At 38.9% G+C, this 22,392-nt stretch overlaps 1 protein-coding gene across 3 annotated transcripts in view; it reads right to left on the bottom strand.

Moving 5' to 3' along the window:
* The window catches only part of LOC126336281 (clusterin-associated protein 1), a 141,534-nt gene extending 119,376 nt beyond the window's left edge, over nt 1-22,158 (bottom strand). The window contains exons 1-2 of one of the 3 annotated variants that reach the window (XM_049999800.1): nt 22,093-22,148; nt 21,714-21,874 (exon numbers count right to left, since the gene is read on the bottom strand). In XM_049999800.1, the coding sequence (XP_049855757.1) occupies nt 21,714-21,735 (22 nt within the window). In that variant the 5' untranslated portion in view covers nt 21,736-21,874; nt 22,093-22,148. Of the gene's footprint in view, nt 1-21,612; nt 21,684-21,713; nt 21,875-22,092 lie in introns of those variants that run through there. The other 2 variants (XM_049999802.1, XM_049999803.1) reach the window with 2 other exon arrangements.
* Between the last annotated feature and the right edge of the window lie 234 nt (nt 22,159-22,392).

The following is a 22,392-nucleotide window of genomic DNA, read 5'->3' as shown; positions in this document are numbered from 1 at the left end:
AATGTTACCGTGTTCACATGTCTTGCTTGGTCAACTTGCTCAGTGACTTATATGTGTTGTGTCGTTTTGAAATATATGTGTTCAACTTGACGTTATAACAATTGGGCCAAGTTGAACACATATACTTCAAAACGACACAACACATGCAAGTCACTGAGCGAGTTGACCAAGCAACACATGTGAACACGGTAACATTCAAATGAGCACTGAGTCCAAGTCTAGTGGCCGCTGGCTGGCTGACCGCTTAGGTGGCGTGGCTGCTGCGTGGCTGGCAGACAGCGTCACATGTAGAGGACGCGTGTAATTGCGCGGCGGCACTTTGATCGGCGAGTCACAGCACTGAGGTCAAGCCAAAGTGCCCTGAGACAACAGTGTGCACATACGTGCCAACTGTCTGTATATAAATGGCAGTGCAGTGAGCTTTTCTAAATCTGATGAAGGATTTTGTCCAATACTTCAGTTTACCTTTAAATACGCCTGCCTGCAGTTTGCTGGACACCTCTTCTAAACGGTGAATACTAATCTATTCAAAATCGTATTATTAAGCAGTGTACAGTGGGCATAATTATGACTGCAACAAAAATAAAATTGAGGTGGGAAGAGATGCAGCAGATGAAAAATAGCTGCAGTATGATGCACTATGTAATGATGCCACATTAAAAAAATATTTTATGTTAGGGACTGATTTCACTGTAGATACAAACAATTACATTGTTAGCTGCCCACAGAGAAGATATGCTTTGATGTGCTCCACAATTTATGTTGCCTTTGTGATCTATACTGATGCTACAGTGTTCATCTTTGGCATGCTGCTGTAAAAGGTGTGACAAACCAGATAAATACAAAAGCCATGCTTTTTGCACATGTATTTTGTAATGTTTATATATACAATCCAACTTCCAGTATTTCTTTCGTGTCTGAGTTAAGTCATTTGTGTCAAACTGATTCGAAAGCCTGTGTCAAAATATGACATGTAAACTTTAAATGTCCTTTTCATGACCACTTTCTCAAAATTCTTGCAAAAGTCCTGATATATTGCATACTTTTGGACGTCAAGTGCTGCAGAAAATGTATTTTACACTATAGAATCAGTTGCAATCTACATTTGTACTATATACTATATATACACTCCTGGAAATTGAAATAAGAACACCGTGAATTCATTGTCCCAGGAAGGGGAAACTTTATTGACACATTCCTGGGGTCAGATACATCACATGATCACACTGACAGAACCACAGGCACATAGACACAGGCAACAGAGCATGCACAATGTCGGCACTAGTACAGTGCAATGCTGGCTGCTATTCTCCCATGGAGATGATCGTAGAGATGCTGGATGTAGTCCTGTGGAACGGCTTGCCATGCCATTTCCACCTGGCGCCTCAGTTGGACCAGCGTTCGTGCTGGACGTGCAGACCGCGTGAGACGACGCTTCATCCAGTCCCAAACATGCTCAATGGGGGACAGATCCGGAGATCTTGCTGGCCAGGGTAGTTGACTTACACCTTCTAGAGCACGTTGGGTGGCACGGGATACATGCGGACGTGCATTGTCCTGTTGGAACAGCAAGTTCCCTTGCCGGTCTAGGAATGGTAGAACGATGGGTTCGATGATGGTTTGGATGTACCGTGCACTATTCAGTGTCCCCTCGACGATCACCAGAGGTGTACGGCCAGTGTAGGAGATCACTCCCCACACCATGATGCCAGGTGTTGGCCCTGTGTGCCTCGGTCGTATGCAGTCCTGATTGTGGCGGTCACCTGCACGGCGCCAAACACGCATACGACCATCATTGGCACCAAGGCAGAAGCGACTCTCATCGCTGAAGACGACACGTCTCAATTCGTCCCTCCATTCACGCCTGTCGCGACACAACTGGAGGCGGGCTGCACGATGTTGGGGCGTGAGCGGAAGACGGCCTAACGGTGTGCGGGACCGTAGCCCAGCTTCATGGAGACGGTTGCGAATGGTCCTCGCCGATACCCCAGGAGCAACAGTGTCCCTAATTTGCTGGGAAGTGGCGGTGCGGTCCCCTATGGCACTGCGTAGGATCCTACGGTCTTGGCGTGCATCCATGCGTCGCTGCGGTCCGGTCCCAGGTCGATGGGCACGTGCACCTACCGCCGACCACTGGCGACAACATCGATGTACTGTGGAGACCTCACGACCCACGTGTTGAGCAATTCGGCGGTACGTCCACCTGGCCTCCCGCATGCCCACTATACGCCCTCGCTCAAAGTCCGTCAACTCCACATACGGTTCACGTCCACGCTGTCGCGGCATGCTACCAGTGTTAAAGACTGTGATGGAGCTCCGTATGCCATGGCAAACTGGCTGACACTGACGGCGGCGGTGCACAAATGCTGCGCAGCTAGCGCCATTCGACGGCCAACACCGCGGTTCCTGGTGTGTCCGCTGTGCCGTGCGTGTGATAATTGCTTGTACAGCCCTCTCGCAGTGTCCGGAGCAAGTATGGTGGGTCTGACACATCGGTGTCAATGTGTTCTTTTTTCCATTTCCAGGAGTGTAGTTTTGGCAGTAATTTACTGACTCAAATATATTCACAATAAATTTCTGTGTACTATACGCACACAGAAATGAACATACATCTGATATTTTCCAAAAGTTATGAATATTGTGCGTACTATATTTCACAGTAAATCATCATTTGTTATTTATTACTAACATATCTTGTTACATTTAGTTTTCCCTTTCAACAGGAGGGTAAACTGTCTGCATTTATCATAAAAAATTAATGCTATTTTTAACTTTGTTGGTGACCATAATCTCTGAAAAGTTTCAGGAAATTCATAATTTATATCCCAGTTTTTTCTGCTGCCTGAACAAAAATCTCGTTTCGTGTATTGATTACTTCAGATATACAGAAATTAAAAGAAAATCAGCAGTGTATTTGTTTACAATTCTATAAAACACAACACCAGCTACAATTCAGCCCCACTGCAAGTGACGTTATTGTCAATAGGATAAGTTTGTCAATGTTCATAAACAGCTGGAAATCACCCTGACTGCTGTCAAGCAATCAGAAGCTTCTACAAATCAGTTAGGAGGGCTTCCGAGAGTTGTGTACCAGAGATATCGAAGGTACCTCGAGTACGATCCTTTTCTGTGGATCCTGTCTCCCTTACAGGAAGTACGTACTCATCCATTTGAGTGTTAATAGCGGCCTACACAGGGGAGACAGGGACTAGAAAAAAAACTTAGGATTACAATGATCCCTTTAACTGACAAGTTCAGTGTGATGAGATTACGGTTTTACGGTGCTAAATAGCGAGTTCAATAATGCTCTGAAACATGTTTGAGGTGCTGTCTTCCACTGAAACTGGGTCAGTGAAACTCGACTTCACTTATTGGTAAACCTACTGATCCTGGGTCAACAGGGGGCAAATGCAAAGGGCAGAGGCAGCAGTTCAAACATATGGCTAATAATGGTATCCCTTAAGGAAATGGTGGCAAGAGATGGGAAAGTGCACCATGGTGTGTATCCTTGGGGGCATCATTCGACAAGCTGAACAGGCTGTTTTGGCAGCCATTGAGGGAAAATGGAGCAACTAACTGCAGATTGTGGCACACAATGAAACAAACAAGTTACTGTTTGCGGTCTGACGTCATATATGGATCACTTCAACGACTGGCAGAGAAGATTGAGATGACCAGTCTCGGTCGAGGAGATACAGTGAAGCTTACAATTTGCAACATTGTTCTGAAAACTGATTGTGATTTCCTTTACTTATTTTGTAGTGTTGAGAACTATAGGGTTCTCCTGAGTGGATAAGGTGTGCACTGAAGGGATTTTAGGTTAGGCAATTCTTCATCCAGATAGTTGTAGGAGTCCTGAAAGTATCAATGTAAGATCCAGAGAAATGCCCCTTATAGGCAAGAGCATTAATATCCTAGTGGTTAACTGCAAAAACCATTCACAACAAACAACCAGAACATTAACTGTTCCTAAAAAGCAGTCTTAATCTAATTAAGATTCATCAAATTTCATATTACCGAGTTTGGACAAATAAGAAAGACCTTCCAGCTTCAGAAGTAGACAGTAATGGCCAAACATGAGATGAAATATTTTGTGTATAGTCCCTGGAGAATAATTTATACTGGCATAAACATGTGGGTGCAATTCCGTGTCAAGTCATCTGGGCCATCACACCTACCATATCACATTTAGATGAAACTTGCCCCTTATTTGTTCTTCCTAATGGGGATGAGAAAACATTCCCAATTTTAAAATTTTTATCTCTCTCTACTTCTATTTTATAGTGCTTCAAATTTGGACGTTTTTTGACGTTGTGAAAGCTTATACACTCTACAGTAACTGGAATGTACAGAAAAGTGAAGTGTACTGACCTCTCAACACTTCTACAACAAACACATAAGCATGTAGTTTTTCCTCCATATTTAAGAACACAATGAATTCAACAGACATTGTCTTCTGTAACCGGCAAAACAAATAACCAAACTTGTAACTATTTCCTAACAGGGAAATAAGTTCATGACTTAACACAAGTTCTTGTAATACCGGTCTCGGCTAAGGAGACAACAAAAGGAAATCTTTTACAGGCAAGATTTCATTCTTTACTACTTTGACTATAATTTTTAACTCCTTGCTCTCCTGAGCAGAGCACGTTGGAATAGACTAATGCTTAAATTATGGTCTGTACGAGTTCACAGTTTCTATAGTCTTGCCAAGTGAGTCTGACAATACCGACAGGTCCACAAGCAGGTTCCAAGTTTCCTTCGTGTCGAAGGTGGTGTGCACTCGGCAGCATGGGACTACTTCTCTCGGCTGGCTGCGTCGTGACTGCCATGGTGACCATGCGTGGTGGAAGTACACTTCCTCCCAATTGGCTGCATGTGACATTGGTGAATGCACCAAAAGGTTCATGGTATGAGCAACCTCTCTTACTGATTTTCACATGCTGCAAATGCTGGGATTGGAACATCATGTAGTCGCAGGGGCTGAGCTGGTAACCAATCTGATGGTGGTGTGTTGCCATGTGGCATCGGCGCTTTTGCAACATGCCAAAAGATACCTCACTGGACTAAGTAAAACGATCAGGAAAGTAAAAAGAGTATACTTACTTATTTTATAGTGTAAAAAAGCTTCATTATTACATTGAATACGAAATAAAGGGAAAGGAATACCACCTAATATTTTTTGGCAAAATAATCCGTAAGGATAGGCAATCACTTGGGAAAATAAAATAAATGACATTTCTGTTCCTTTGTTAGTTTTAGTTCTGTAGAAAATTAAATGTTTTTAATTTTTTCATTGAGTATCTAAAATAAGCAATTGAAATTTCAAGGGTCCTGGATAAAATACTTTTGACCACACCACAATTTTCAGTGATTAAACTAACATTCACAAGTCAATGCAACACTATTGACAGTAGACATAATTTACAGCAGTATCTTTTTCTTTTTTATATTAACAGAGCACATACACTCATCCAAAAATTGATTCGTTCTTACATTTATTCAACAAAAACCACCATATGAGAAACGGGAACAGGGCAAATATCCTCTCATTAGGGTCAATGGAATGATGGCGAAGGCCCTGAAGGATGTCTAACCTGTATGGCAACATCATTTTCTGTTTTATTTAGTTCAGTGATTATCCAAAGAACTACAAATTGTAATATTTGCAAGCTCCATTTTTTTGATGAGATATGGTCTAGTTGGCTGATAACATAAGGCACAACTTACACTTACAAAGAATAGTTGGTTGCTATTCCAGCTTTCAGCAAAATATTTGAAATACTTTTGACATTGCGAAATGCTCAGCATGACAAGCACAGAACGTTTTTAGATAAAAACTGTTTCGTAGCTGAACCGGCCTATCAATAGGAAAGAATCTGAAACCTGAAATAATTGGTAAACTTTTACCAAAGTGATGAGTGATTTATCAGCTATAAAAGATGTGGGAAACAAAAAAAAAGGCATTTTAAAAGAAAACTGTTGCTTCTAGACAATTACACGAAATGTATTCAAATTTTGAAAGTGAATATTCAGAACCTCAAGTATGTTTTTCTACACTGTGTTCACTTTGCCCCAAGTCGTGTGTTTTCGCAAATACTAATGGTACACCTACATGGATACTCTGTAAATCACATTTAAGTGCCTGGCAGAGGGTTCATCGAACCAGCTACACAATTCTCTATTATTCCAATCTCGTATAGCATGCAGAAAGAACAAAAACCTACATCTTTCCGTACGAGTTCTGACTTCCTTATTTTATCATGGTGATCATTTCACCTACATGGATACTCTGTAAATCACATTTAAGTGCCTGGCAGAGGGTTCATCGAACCAGCTACACAATTCTCTATTATTCCAATCTCGTATAGCATGCAGAAAGAACAAAAACCTACATCTTTCCGTACGAGTTCTGACTTCCTTATTTTATCATGGTGATCATTTCTCCCTATGTAGGTCAGTGTCAACAAAATATTTTCACATTCAGAGGAGAAAGCTACTGATTAGAATTTCGTGAGAAGATTCTGTCACAATGAAAACTGCCCTTCTTTTAATGATGTCCGGCCCAAATTCTGTATCATTTCAGTGACACTCTCTCCCATGTTTCGCGATAATACACAATGTGCTGCCCTTCTTTGAACTTTTTCGATGTCCTATCTGGTAAGAATCCCACATCATGCAGCAGTATTCTAAAAGAGGACAGACAAGCATAGTGTAAGCAGTCTCCTTAGTAGATCTGTTACTTTTTCCAAGTGTCCTGCCAATAAAATGCAGTCTTTGGTTAGCCTTCCCCACAACATTTTGTGTGTGTTCCTTCCAATTTAAATTGTTCATAATTGTAATTCCTAGGTATTTAGTTGAATTTACAGCCTTTATATTTTACTGATTTACCATGTAACAGAAGTTTAATGAATTCCTTTTAGCACTCATGTGGATGATCTCACACTTTTCATTATTTAGAGCCAACTGCCAATTTTCACACCATTCAGATATCTTTTCTGAATCGTTTTGCAATTTGTTTTGATCTTCTGAGGACTATATTAGTCAATAAATGACAGCATCATCTGCAAACAACCGAAGATGGCTGCTCAGATTGTCTCCCAAATCGTTTATATAAGTAAGGAACAGCAAAGGGCCTATAATACTACCTTGGGGAATACCAGAAATCACTTCTGTTTTACTCGGTGACTTTCTGTCAATTACTACATATTGTGACCTCTCTGACAGGAAATCACAAATCCAGTCACATAACTGAGACGATAATCCATAAGAACGTAATTTCACTACAAGCAACTTGTGTGGTACAGTGTCAAAAGCCTTCCGGAAATCCGGACTACCTCTCTTGAATATTGGTGTGACCTGTGCAACTTTCCAGGCTTTGAGTATGGATCTTTAGTCAAGGGAACGGTTGTACATGATTGTTAAGAAATGAGCTAATGCATCAGCATACTCTGAAAGGAACCTAATTGGTATACAGTCTGGACCAGAAGACTCGCTTTTATTAAGTGATTAAGGTTGTATACATACAAGAATCCTGGAGATACTGTAGGTATCAGATAGATTATATAATGGTAAGACACAGATTTAGGAATCAGGTTTTAAATTTTAAGACATTTCCAGGGGCAGATGTGGACTCTGACCAAAATCTATTGGTTATGAACTGTAGATTAAAACTGAAGAAACTGCAAAAAGATGGGAATTTAAGGAGATGGGACCTGGATAAACTGAAAGAACCAGAGGTTGTAAAGAGTTTCAGGGAGAGCATAAGGGAGCAATTGACAGGAATGGGAGAAAGAAATACAGTAGTAGAAGAATGGGTAGCTCTGAGGGATGAAGTAGTGAAGGCAGCAGAGGACCTAGTAGGTAAAAAGACGAGGGCTAGTAGAAATCCTTGGGTAACAGAAGAAATATTGAATTTAATTGATGACAGAAGAAAATATAAAAATGCAATAAATGAAACAGGCAGAAAGGAATACAAACATCTCAAAACTGAGATCAACAGGAAGTGCAAAATGGATAAGCAGGGATGGCTAGAGGACAAATGTAAGGATGTAGGGGCTTATCTCACTAGGGATAAGATAGATACTGCCTACAGGAAAATTAAAGAGACCTTTGGAGAGAAGAGAACCACGTGTATGAATATCAAGAGCTCAGATGGCAACCCAGTTCTAAGCAAAGAAGGGAAAGCAGAAAGGTGGAAGGAGTATATAGAGGGCCTATATAAGGGTGATGTACTTCAGGACAATATTATAGAAATGGAAGAGGATCTAGATGAAGATGTATTGGGAGATATAATACTGTGTGAAGAGTTTGACAGAGCTCTGAAAGACCTGAGTCGAAACAAGGCATCGGGAGTAGACAACATTCCATTAGAACTACTGACGGCCTTGGGAGAGCCAGTCCTGACAAAACTCTACCATCTGGTGAGCAAGATGTACGAGAGAGGCGAAATACTCTCAGACTTCAAGAAGAATATAATAATTCCAATCCCAAAGAAAGCAGGCATTGACAGATGTGAAAATTACCAAACTATCAGTTTAATAAGTCACAGCTGCAAATTACTATCTCGAATTCTTTACAGACGAATGGAAAAACTAGTAGAAGCCGACCTCAGGGAAGATCAGTTTGGATTCCGTAGAAATATGGGAACACGGGAGGCATTACTGACTCTACGACTTACCTTAGAAGCTAGATTAAGAAAAGGCAAACTTACGTTTCTAGCATTTGTAGACTTAGAGAAAGATTTTGACAATGTTGGCTGGAATACTCTCTTTCAATTTCTGAAGGTGGCAGGGGTAAAATGCAGGGAGCGAAAAGCTATTTACAATTTGTACAGCAACCAGATGGCAGTTATAAGAGTCGAGGGACATGAAAGGGAAGCAGTGGTTGGGATGGGAGTGAGGCACGGTTGTAACCTCTCTCCAATGTTGTTCAATCTGTATATTGAGCAAGAAACAAAAGAAAAATTTGGTGTAGGTATTAAAACCCATGGAGAAGAAATAAAAACTTTGAGGTTTGCCGATGACATTGTAATTCTGCCAGAGACAGCAAAGAACTTGGAAGAGCAGTTGAACGGAGTGGACAATGTCATGAAAGTAGGATATAAGATGAACATCAACAGAAGCATAACGAGGATAATGGAATGTAGTCGAATTAAGTCGGGTGATGCTGAGGGAATTAGATTAGGAAATGAGACACTCAAAGTAGTAAAGGGGTTTTGGTATTTGGGGAGCAAAATAACTGATGATGGTCAAAGTAGAGAGGATATAAAATGTAGACTAGCAATGGCAAGGAAAGTGTTTCTGAGGAAGAGAAATTTGTTAACATAGAGTATAGATTTAAGTGTCAGGAAGTTGTTTCTGAAAGTATTTGTATGGAGTGTAGCCATGTATGGAAGTGAAACATGGATGATAAATAGTTTGGACAAGAAAAGAATAGAAGCTTTCGAAATGTGGTGCTACAGAAGAATGCTGAAGATTAGATGGGTAGATCACACAAGTAATGAGGAGGTATTGAATAGAATTGGGGAAAGAGGGGTTTGTGGCACAACTTGAAAAGAAGAAGGGACTGGTTGGTAAGGCATGTTCTGAGGCATCAGGGGATCACAAATTTAGCATTGGAGGGCAGTGTGGAGGGTAAAAATCGTAGAGGGAGACCAAGAGATGAATACACTAAGCAGATTCAGAAGGATGTAGGTTGCAGTAAGTACTGGGAGATGAAGAAGCTTGCACAGGATAGAGTAGCACGGAGAGCTGCATCAAACCAATCTCAGGACTGAAGACCACAACAACAACAACAGTTGCTTCATTACTCCGAGGATATTTACTTCTATGTTACTCATTTTTGCAGCTGTTCTCGATTTGAATCCTGGAATATTTACTTCATCTTCTTTTGTGAAGGCATTTCGGAAGGCTGTGTTTAGTAACTGCTTTGGCAGCTCTCTCTTCAATAGTATCTCCATTGCTATTGCACAGAGAAGGAATTGTTTGTTTCTTGCCGCTAACATACTTTACATATGACCAGAATCTCTTGGATTTTCTGCCAGGTTTTGAGACTAAGTTTCGTTATGGAAACTGTTATAAACATCTCGCATTGAAGTCTGTGCTAAGTTTTGAGCTTCTGTGAAAGATCACCAATCTTGGGGATTTTGCGTCTGTTTAAATTTGGCATGTTTGTTTCGTTTTTTCTGCAACAGTGTTCTGACTTGTTTTGTGTACCAAGGAGCATCAACTCCGTCGTTTGTTAATTTATTTGGTATAAATCTCTCAGTTGCTGCCGAAACTATTTCTTTCAATTCAAGCCACATCTTGTTTACACTTATATTATTAATTTGGAAGGATTGGAGATAGTCTCTCAGGGAGGCATCAAGTGAATTTTTATCTGATTTTTTGAATAGGTATATTTTTCATTTATTTCTGGAAGATTTGGGGGGTTACAATATTCAATCTCGCTGTGACAACCCTGTGTTCTCATTATTAACTCGGGATTATTTGTTGTTAAAAGGTCAAGTGTGTTTTCACAACCATTTACTATTCGCGTGGACTCATGAACAAACTGCTCAAAATAATTTTCAAAGAATGCATTTAGCACAATTTCACATGATGTTTTACACATGCTTCAGTATTTCAGGGTGTATACGTGGACAGCAAAAAAAAAAAAAAAAAAGTCCCAGATTTCCCAGTTAAAAATACACTTTCTCCTGGATGAAAATACATTTTTTCCATGTTAAGTAGCAGTATACTTTTCCTTGAAACTGTAAAACTTATAAATCCTTTAAATGGTTGTGGTTTTATACACCGGCGCATAATTTCCCGGCACTTTAGAAAACGAAACTCGGGCGAAAAAACACATTTTAGAAAGACGTATGATGTGCAGCAACATGTACACTGCATATTTTCGTATTACTAAAATATAAATTCGAATTCCACCAAACACCACAATGTTACTTTCCGAAGGATTGAAATCGAGACTGTGATGTGCTTTTGTAAGCCAGTTGTAGCTCATGTCAAGCGATCTCCGATGACAGTGGATATTCAGATCATAGGACACATGATGCAGTCAGCCAATAGCAACATCACTGTAAAGTAGCGAGACACACAAATAGGAAAAGGTTATGGTTTAATATAATATACATATTTACATAGTGTTGCTACAAGAAAAGAAAAGCTTTTACGTATAATATTGGTCACTAAGATTAACAAGCTGCAAGAGAAGCCAGGCTTTAACACATAATGATCATTTTTGCATGTGTTACACTTTAAAGATACATCACAAAAATGCGCCAGTAAATTTTTGACGACGACATAAATGTCTGATCTTCTGGGCTCGAAAATATTCTAAATGGCCGCCCTCAAATATTTGATTTTTGAATGAGAATCAAATGCCCTGTGATTTAAGAAATTCATCAGACATTCGGGTGCACAGAGTTCATCTTGCATAAAAGGAAATTTACTTTGAAAGTAACGTACATGTAAAACATTAAAAGATCTTACATTATGTCATAAAAGAAACAAGACATTAGAGGACACTCCAAGAGCATGGGAATTTTGTGAACTATACTAAATTGCATCATTTGGCTTAAAGTGCACATTTGTATGTCCAGATTCAGATGTAAATTTTCTTGGGGTACCTGTACTGTATTATCTCATGTTTGGTTTTAATGCCATACGTGCTATAAGATGAAAATGTGAACCTGAAATGCAGAGAACAGTTGAAACTAGCCAATAGTGTGAAATTAAACACTTAGTTTCAAATAAATTGACTGCCTCAGCAGAAAAGATAAGTAAAAGTCAAATTTCTTTAACAAACCGACAAAAAAAAACCTTCATTGTTCTGCAAGGCGATTAAGGCCTGACTGTCAGAAAGGTGGAAACAAAATAAAATCTGAAACTAATTACATATTTTAGTCTTCCGTAATTATGTGAATGTGTTTTAATTCACTTGATAGCTCCCAGCCACAGAAATCCGTTTTGTTTTCATTTGAAGTGAGAGCAATAAATGAAGAGGAAACAGCAAAATCACTAAACATAAACACGGGTCACGTGGAGACTTACCACCTCCCACTACAACTCAGACTGCTCTGTAGTGGTTGAAATCATACTTGGAAAACACAGTTCAATGGGTTGAGATATCACAAGTTTCAAAAAATTCCCTTGTAGTGGTTCAAATCATACTTGGAAAACAGAGTTCAACGAGTTGAGATATCACAAGTAAACCTTGACCAGCCTTCACCAAGTGATCAAATCAAAATGACCAGGCAATCTCACCCATGGGGTCATTCCACTCTACGAAATGCAAAGCCTTATATGGCCAACACAGTCACAACCCTCCTGCAGAAATTCAAATGGGAGGTTCTCGGCCACCCTTCATACAGTCTGGACCTCTCTCCCTGTGATTACGCCATTTTTGGCCCCTTAAAAAGGCTCTGAGGGGCAAATGATTCACCTCGGACAAGGATGTCCAGCTCTACGTGCCGAACTGGTTAACATCGGAGCCCCGGGAATATTATGAGACAGCCATTCACCACCTTGTGACACAGTGGAATAAGTATCTCAGGAACCAGGGTCAACACTTCTAACATGCAAGTACTGGTTTCTGTAATTATGCCTCCGGCTCATTTCTTTTTAAATGCCCCTTATAGTTTGTGAACAATACCATAAAAATAAAAATGGGAATAAATATTCTATACCTAGGAATAAATATTCTATACCTCATTTTTGTTATAAAATGTGTTCAAACAAAATTATGGATTGTTTTCTCACTCACTTATCATGTTGAAAAGTAGTTATTTTGATTCAGAAATAACAGTTTTGCAAAACATTTACTTAAAATCAACAATCAATTTAAATATTTAAGTCCATGATTTTTTGGCCTTGACAGTAGAGCCAGGTCTACCTAAAAGTTTCACACATTTTGTACAGATGAGTATTGTCCACACTAGCTGTACTTTACATACATACAGTGACCGACTAATGTACGATGAAATTTTTAGAACATTTAGATGGGAGTTTTGGAGAAAATAATTTCTAAATAACCAAAAAATTTCAGATTCTTTCATCTTTAAGCACAAATATTTTGACAGTTTAAGAATTTCATGTATTGAGGTCATAGCTGACAGTTAGCAGTCCTTCCAATTTACCGTTTCTCATGACAGTTAACATCCTGTGACTATTCATAAATTATTTTTCGAAATTCACAAAAAGTTACAAATTTTCAAAGAAGCTCACAAGTATGTATTAAACATATCTCATAGTATTGGGAACAAAATATTTATTGAAAATAAATTCAGATCTCTATCACTTTTACTTTCTTTATTACAATTTTTCAATTTTCCCTTTCGTTACAACATTTTCAAAAATACTCTCATTTAGAGAGGTCTGTAACATTTTAACAAATTGCCACAAACTCAAAAAATTGTAGTTTTGGTGATGTATGATGTGGAACTCCAACATATATTTTTTCAGCAAATTTTGAAATAGTGATGTGGCACACACCAACTCTTGGCCTGTATGATCTGAGATGAAATTACCCTACCATATCTGCAGCAAAAGGCTGAAAATGATATACACAGACCCTAGAAATGCAGGAAGCTTATTTTAAAACACACTGGCACTTAGCATAAAGGAACAGAACAATTTCAAAAGAAAAGTAAAGGAACGTCGCACCTCTGGATGTTGGTACAATGTGAAGCAATCCTTGCAGGCAGATTCATAGCACAAAAGTAAATATAAAATGAGGAAGGGTGTAGAAGGGGAAAACTTCTTCATGAGGAAACCCAATTCCTTAGAAACAAAGAAAGGAAGATAAAGTGTAGTGCTGAAAAAACATAAGAATAGAATGTACAAACAACATGAAAAACTGTGTTTCTAATTCTGTGTATTAATACAACTGTGATTTAAAAAAGTGGCTTCTCACTTTATACAAATGTATTACAATTTTTTCTATAGTAGGCATATAATAGACACATATTTGTTTACTGTCTTTATGTCTGCAAGATTGGGTGTTATTTGATGTGGTTATTAGTGCTTATCATCATTACTACTAAAAACATTGTTTTCTATGTTAATGATAAACATGTAAGCAATTTTGTTTATTCTGTATAAACAAAATATACATGTGACATTTTCAGCTAGAAACACATGCTGTGTTGCCACGAGGAAACAGTTATATTTTAAATCTGTTGCTCTCTTTTAATCTTGAGTTTGTTACAAAGGTACAGAAACTAACTTGCAATTTATTGCATAGCAAGATTTCGTAACCTGCACACTGAGGGTCTGATGGATATTGTGCTGTTGTGAAACAACATATTAATGAAGATGGAGAAATTAGTAAAAATAAACTAAACTAAGTATGTTTAGTTCACTTTTCAAAACAAAGCTTCCAATGTGTTTGAAACAAATTTTGCAATAGTGGGTGACGCCTGTTTTTGCTCACTGCAATGAGACACTGATATTAATGTGAAAGCCACTCAAAAACTTAGTGCTGATCAGTTTGTTATGGGGAGATGCACTTTGTTAATTATTAGGAGACCAGACTGCAGAGGGAGACATAATTACGATAATAATGAAAATGAAATGAAGGTAGGCATGATGAAAAGTCAAGTGCATGGGTGTAATTAGTTCTCTGCAGTATTCTGAAAGACAGGAAAAGAGCAGCAGGTAGCTAAAGGTTTTACATAGAAAAGTTGCGCTTCCTGACATTTCAGCACAATAAACCACACTAAAGGCAAAACACTCTCCTGGCTGTTTCCCTTTTAGTATGGTTTACTGTGCTATGGGTAATTCCTGTGTCAGTTCAATGCAGCTCTCAACCTGACCCACACAGATTTCTTTCAAATTTGGTATGACCAATGAGCCAGATACGAGATGGAAAACTATCAGTTTGTACAGATATATGGCAATTGTGAAGAAAGTTATAGAAATGTGAAGTGTCAAATTTGTAAGCATCTATCTCAGCATAAATGACTATAATTCTGGTTCTAACCCGTATAAAGCAATGAAACTTGTGTCATCAAAAAGCTAGTGAGTAGAGCTTACTGACATGCAACACTACACGTTTCCCGAAAATTTTAACGTGTAAGGTCACTGACCTTAACCTTTGACCTTGTGTAGCTGATAGCACCCCACCTTCAATTTTTTTTCCAATATGTCACTACAGACATGGTAAATATCAAGATGGCACATCAAAGGCAGTTAGCAGTCACTATTATTCTGACCAATTGTTGTGAACAGTTACTCAGGGAGACTTTTATTTCAACCAATCATCATTAGCTTAGTTTCAAATTGCAGTGTAGAATTTCTGTGGTATTTAGTTGTAGATTATTATGACCAGGTTTCAAGTCAAAACGGTCTAGTTGCAATTCATTTAAAAAAGGTCACACATGAACACAGAAGAATTTGATGAATGTTCAAGAGTGGATGGTAAAGAAGTGTTGTAATGTATTGCTAGGTGAAAAAATTTGCGGCAAATGTAGAAAGCAAATATCACAAAGCCCATCAATCCCTGCAGGTGTTGCCTCAGTTGTTTCTAGAGAAAATTTAAGTGAAGATCAAATAGCATCAGATCTGGCACTTTATTGTTTAAATACTAGCCTTCAGTATCTAAGTGAAGAAAATGAGGCTTCAAAGTGATAGAAAGCACCGGAAGCAAAAACTGAAAAATGTGTTAGGGCGCACTTATGAGGCACAACTGGAAAAAGATGAGTGTGAACGAAAAGGAGAACGAGAAATCAAATCCCAGCTGAAAGATAAGTTTCACAATTCATGTATGTGTGACAAAATACAAATTTTCACAGTACTTTAAAAAAATGGAGTATAAGGAAAGCCATGAAAGTATTTTTCACTTCAGATTACATGGTTCGAAGAGCAAAATAGTTAGTAACAATACACAGTATGTTAGCCACACCGTATCAAAAGCCACGTAAAACAGAGCGTGTACCTGATTTTTTTTACTGTGATCATAATGTAAGCCGCTTGGTAGAATTTTGTACAGAGCACAACTTAATCATAGCTAACACTTGGTTTAAGAATCATGAAAGAAGGTTGTATACATGGAAGAACCCTGGAGATACTAAAATGTATCAGATAGATTATATAATGGTAAGACAGAGATTTAGGAACAAGGTTTTAAATTGTAAGACATTTCCAGGGGCAGATGTGGACTCTGACCACAATCTATTGGTTATGACCTGTAGATTAAAACTGAAGAAACTGCAAAAAGGTGGGAATTTAAGGAGATGGGACCTGGATAAACTGAAAGAACCAGAGGTTGTACAAAGTTTCAGGGACAGCATAAGGGAACAATTGACAGGAATGGGGGAAAGAAATACAGTAGAAGAAGAATGGGTAGCTTTGAGGGATGAAGTAGTGAAGGCAGCAGAGGATCAAGTAGGTAAAAAGACGAGGGCTAGAAGAAATCCTTGGGTAACAGAAGAAATATTGAATTTAATTGATGACAGAAGAAAATATAAAAATGCAATAAATGAAGCAGGCAAAAAGGAATACAAACGTGTCAAAAATAAGATTGATAGGAAGTGCAAAATGGCTAAGCAGGGATGGCTGGAGAACAAATGTAAGGATGTAGAGGCTTATCTCACTAGGGGTAAGATAGATACTACCTACAGGAAAATTAAAGAGACCTTTGGAGATAAGAGAACCACCTGTATGAACATCAAGAGCTCAGATGGAAAACCAGTTCTAAGCAAAGAAGGGAAAGCAGAAAGGTGGAAGGAGTATATAGAGGGTCTACACAAGGGTGATGTACTTGAGGAAAATATTATGGAAATGGAAGAGGATGTAGATGAAGATGAAATGGGAGATACAATACTGCGTGAAGAGTTTGACAGAGCACTGAAAGACCTGAGTCGAAACAAGGCCCCCGGAGTAGACAACATTCCATTGGAACTACTGACGGTCTTGGGAGAGCCAATCCTGACAAAACCCTACCATCTGGTGAGCAAGATGTATGAAACAGGTGAAATACCCTTAGACTTCAAGAAGAATATAATAATTCCAATCCCAAAGAAAGCAGGTGTTGAGTGGAATACTCTCTTTCAAATTCTGAAGGTGGCAGGGGTAAAATACAGAGAGCGAAAGGCTATTTACAATTTGTACAGAAACCAGAAAAATTCGGAGTAGGTATTAAAATCCATGGAGAAGAAATAAAAACTTTGAGGTTCGCCGATGACATTGTAATTCTGCCAGAGACAGCAAAGAACTTGGAGGGGCAGTTGAACGGAGTGGACAATGTCAAGAAAGTAGGGTATAAGATGAACATCAACAGAAGCAAAATGAGGATAATGGAATGTAGTCGAATTAAGTCGGGTGATGCTGAGGGAATTAGATTAGGAAATGAGACACTTAAAGTAGTAAAGGAATTTTGCTATTTAGGGAGCAAAATAACTGATGATGGTCGAATCAGAGAGGATATAAAATGTAGACTGGCAATGGGAAGGAAAGCGTTTCTGAAGAAGAGAAATTTGTTAACATCGAATATAGATTTATGTATGAGGAAGTCGTTTCTGAAAGTATTTGTATGGAGTGTAGCTATGCATGGAAGTGAAACATGGACGATAACTCGTTTGGACAAGAAGAGAATAGAAGCTTTCGAAATGTGGTGCTACAGAAAAATGCTGAAGATAAGGTGGATAGATCACGTAACTAATGAGGAGGTATTGAATAGGATTGGGGAGAAGAGAAGTTTGTGGCACGACTAGAAGAAGGGATCGGTTGGTAGGACATGTTCTGAGGCATCAAGGGATCACCAATTTAGTATTGGAGGGCAGTGTGGAGGGTAAAAATAGTAGAGGGAGACCAAGAGATGAATACACCAAGCAGAGTCAGAAGGATGTAGGTTGCAGTAGGTACTGGGAGATGAAGAAGCTTGCATAGGATAGAGTAGCATGGAGAGCTGCATCAAACCAGTCTCAGGACTGAAGACCACAACAACAACAACAACAATATAAGCTGTAAATTGCCGTGGAGAAAACACTATGTGGAATTAGAGTACATACGCAGAAGCAGCTAGGGTTGAACAATCTTACAGAATTATATACACATAAAACTCAGATGCAAATATTGGATTCTAAATATTAAACAATGGAAAATTGGATTCTAAATGTTTTGTGAGTTGTGACCAAAGCACTGTGTTCTTGCCAAAGCCAGTGGGAACCATTCTGTTTGTCAGTGTGTTACACACCAGAATTTTAAATTAATGGTTAAATGGTGTAATTTGAAAGAACTAACAAAGTATGAAGAACATACATTACAATCTTACAAACACTGTGTAGCATTTGTTACATGCAATCCTGCACTTCCAGCGTGTTTCTTAGGAGCATATCCCTACTGTCCAAGTGTAAAAAGATTGACTATCTGTTTGTTTTGCTTTGATGAAATTACTTATAAGTGGTGGTTAAGAACAGGCAGGGTAATTCTAGAGACTGTTATAAATCAAGACAATTTCACTGAGGTGTTTGCATCAAGTTTACAACAGCTCCTAACACACTCATTTATCACCCAACAACAGGCACAGTTCTTTAAAATCACTAAAGACAATCTCCAAGTTCTTTAGGGAACAGAGAAGAGCCAGTGATTGCTACGGTGAATGGAATGCTGTTAACAGACATATATGTTGTCCGTATGTATGACAGTCATTGGCAGGTTGCATATATGTTGCAAACTTATGAATAAACAAATGGAGTAGGCCCTACAGGCTAGCTACTTGCATCCACATGGACCATCCCTATTATTTGTGTTTCCTGCCAACGTGGACCATGTCCATCATTGGTGTTTCCTGCCAAACCTGACACTTGCTTCATCACAATACTGGGTCCAGCAATACCAACTGGAAATAAGTCTCCCTCATTACATCTGAAGAAAATTAACAATACATTTGGGGACTTATGACAGTGCATTTTACCTTTTTATCCAAGCTACACTGTAAATGGTTCATAATACCATTGTTGTTGTTGTTGTGGTCTTCAGTCCTGAGACTGGTTTGATGCAGTTCTCCATGCTACTCTATCCTGTGCAAGCTTCTTCGTCTCCCAGTACCTGCTGCAACCTACATCCTTCTGAATCTGTTTAGCGTATTCATCTCTTGGTCTCCCTCTACGATTTTCACCCTCCACGCTGCATTACAATACTAAATTGGTGATCCCTTCATGCCTCAGAACATGTCCTACCAACCAACCCCTTCTTCTAGTCAAGTTGTGCCACAAACTTCTCTTCTCCCCAATCCTATTCAATACCTCCTCATTAGTTATTTGATCTACCCATCTAATCTTCAGCATTCTTCTGTAGCACCACACTTCGAAAGCTTCTATTCTCTTCTTGTCCAAAATAGTAATTGTCCATACATGGCTACACTCCATACAAATACTTTCAGAAACGACTTCCCGACACTTAAATCTGTACTCGATGTTAACAAATTTCTCTTCTTCAGAAATGCTTTCCTTCCCATTGCCAGTCTACATTTTATATCCTCTCTACTTCATGACATTGTCCACTCCGTTCAACTGCTCTTCCAAGTTCTTTGCTGTCTCTGGCAGAATTACAATGTCATCGGTGAACCTCAAAGTTTTTATTTCTTCTCCATGGGTTTTAATACCTACACCAAATTTTTCTTTTGTTTCCTTTACTGCTTGCTCAATATACAGATTGAATAACATTGGGGATAGGCTCCAACCCTGTCTCACTCCCTTCCCAACCACTGCTTCCCTTTCATGTCCCTCGACTCTTATAACTGCCATCTGGTTTCTGTACAAATTGTAAATAGCCTTTATCCCCCTGCCACCTATAGAATTTGAAAGAGAGTATTCCACTCAACATTGTCAAAAGCTTTCTCTATGTCAACAAATGCTAGAAACATAGGTTTGCCTTTCCTTAATCAAGCTTCTAAGATAAGTCGTAGGGTCAGTATTGCCTCACGTGTTCCAACATTTCTATGGAATCCAAACTGATCTTCCCCGAGGTCGGCTTCTACTAGTTTTTCCATTCGTCTGCAAAGAATTCGTGTTAGTATTTTGCAGCTGTGGCTTATTAAACTGATAGTTCAGTAATTTTCACATCTGTCAACACCTGCTTTCTTTGGGATTGGAATTATTATATTCTTCTTGAAGTCTAAGGGTATTTCACGTGTCTGATACATCTTGCTCACCAGATGGTAGAGTTTTATCAGGACTGGCTCTCCCAAGGCCGTCAGTAGTTCTAATGGAATGTTGTCTACTCCCAGGGCTTTGTTTCGACTCAGGTCTTTCAGTGCTCTGTCAAACTCTTCACACAGCATTATATCTCCCAATACATCTTCATCTAGATCCTCTTCCATTTCTATGATATTGTCCTGAAGTACATCACCCTTATATAGACCCTCTGTATACTCCTTCCACCTTTCTGCTTTCCCTTCTTTGCTTAGAACTGGGTTTCCATCTGAGCTCTTGATATTCATACAAGTGGTTCTCTTTTCTCCAAAGATCTCTTTAATTTTCCTGTAGGCAGTATCTATCTTGCCCCTAGTGAGATAGCCCTCTACATCCTTACATTTGTCCTCTAGCCATCCCTGTTAACCGTTTTACACATCCTGTCGTTCTCGTTTTTGAGACGTTTGTATTCCTTTTTGCCTGCTTCATTTATTGCATTTTTATATTTTCTCCTTTCATCAATTAAATTCAGTATTTCTTCTGTTACCTAAGGATTTATACTAGCCCTCGTCTTTTTACCTACTAGGTTCTCTGCTGCCTTCACTACTTCATCTCTCAAAGCTACCCATTCTTCTTCTACTGTATTTCTTTCCCCCATTCCTGTCAATCGTTCCCATATGCTCTCCCTGAAACTCTGTACAACCTCTGGTTTAGTCAGTTTATCCAGGTCCCATCTCCTTAAATTTTCACCTTTTAGCATCGAGAGCTGCAACAAACCACTCCCAGGACTGGAGACCACAACAACAACATTTACATCATCAGATGCATCAAGTCTGAAAGAAATCTGAGCTAGTTAGGTTGAAAATGTCACTTTTCTGCGTTGAATTGACATGGAATTACCCGTGTACCATAGCAGGAAGCGCGTCTTTCGTAGAGAAGTCCGTCACTGAGGTGCACAACTTGCTAATGGAAGGCAAATGACACAATAAAACATACAGTATACTCTACAAATCATTACTTACAAGCGCCATAATGATCGGAGGATTGCGACTGTTTTCTATTTGGTGCTGTACCTTACTGCATATTTGTTAGTTGATACTTGGTTTTTACGAAAATTTCCTTACGATGTTTTTACCTGTTGTTGTTTACCTCGAGAACTGGATATAAATTTTTATGGCCTGTACTACTTTGTGCGTACGATGTTTGGTAACGGTTTAGCTTTGAAAACTAATTCTTTTTAACTCTTAGAAAATTGCCTGAGTGTTTCTGTATTGCGGTTTACCTGATTCCAACATTTTGTTTAACAATCTACAAACAACTGGAACACTGTACACCACCATTAAATGTAGCAAGTATCAACATCAATTTACGCAAATGAATAATACTATTGATTTTAATTTATGTCCTGATCGTCTTCAATTTTGTGAAGCGTTGAAGGTTCTTGCGCAGTTGCTATCATCGGTAAGAAATACACCTACATTTATTATGCACCTACTCAGCCACATGACAATATACGTCAGAGTTCAGATCTGCCTTTTTGTGTGCTCAATACCAGAAACAGTCGTCTCTGCGAACTTACTCCTTAGGTCTCTGTAAGACATGGTGGCAGCTTCAAATACAAATCACCACTGTCAAGTCAACTGCCCAAAACACAGGAACTTAGAGCTTGTGTGTGTGTTTATTTATTTGTTTGTTTCTCGTTGCCCCGGGCAACGCACAAGCATAAGGCAACATGCAGCGCTGCCAACACAGAAGAAACATTTCTATTAATCTACAATGTAATTCAAATTAAATGCTTATAGTTGTTATCTATCTTCCTAAAAATAAAATTCAGTGCACTTTTAACTTACAAAGAAATTTTTTGTCATCGGTATTGCCTATTATTATTATTACTATTATAATTATTACTATTACTTCTACTTCTAAGAGAAAACGTACTAAGTTTATATTCTACTCACCACATTAAGGTAGTTCCAGCCACAGTATTTCATTCTCCTCCTCATCCTGCCGCAACATTTTATTTTCCTCCTTATTCTGCAATAGGATGTCTTGCGTGTCCACCCACCACACTGCCGAAGTACTGGGACCGGCAGAAGAAATGTCTGTGGTGTATGCTATGATTCTGTCGGATTTCTCGTAGGAAGTTCTCCGGCAGATTGTAATCGTGACAGCACTTGCGAACACGATTCAAACTAGCTCTTATTGTCACAATGGCGTTCACCATAATAGATGTTAGGCTATTCCGGAGAGACGTTTTT

The sequence above is a fragment of the Schistocerca gregaria genome, chromosome 2 (assembly GCF_023897955.1).
Source record: "Schistocerca gregaria isolate iqSchGreg1 chromosome 2, iqSchGreg1.2, whole genome shotgun sequence".
NCBI classification, from domain to species: Eukaryota; Metazoa; Arthropoda; class Insecta; order Orthoptera; family Acrididae; genus Schistocerca; species Schistocerca gregaria.
The sequence above is the reverse complement of the archived record's forward strand: the minus strand, read 5'-3'. Positions and strand labels throughout refer to the sequence as shown.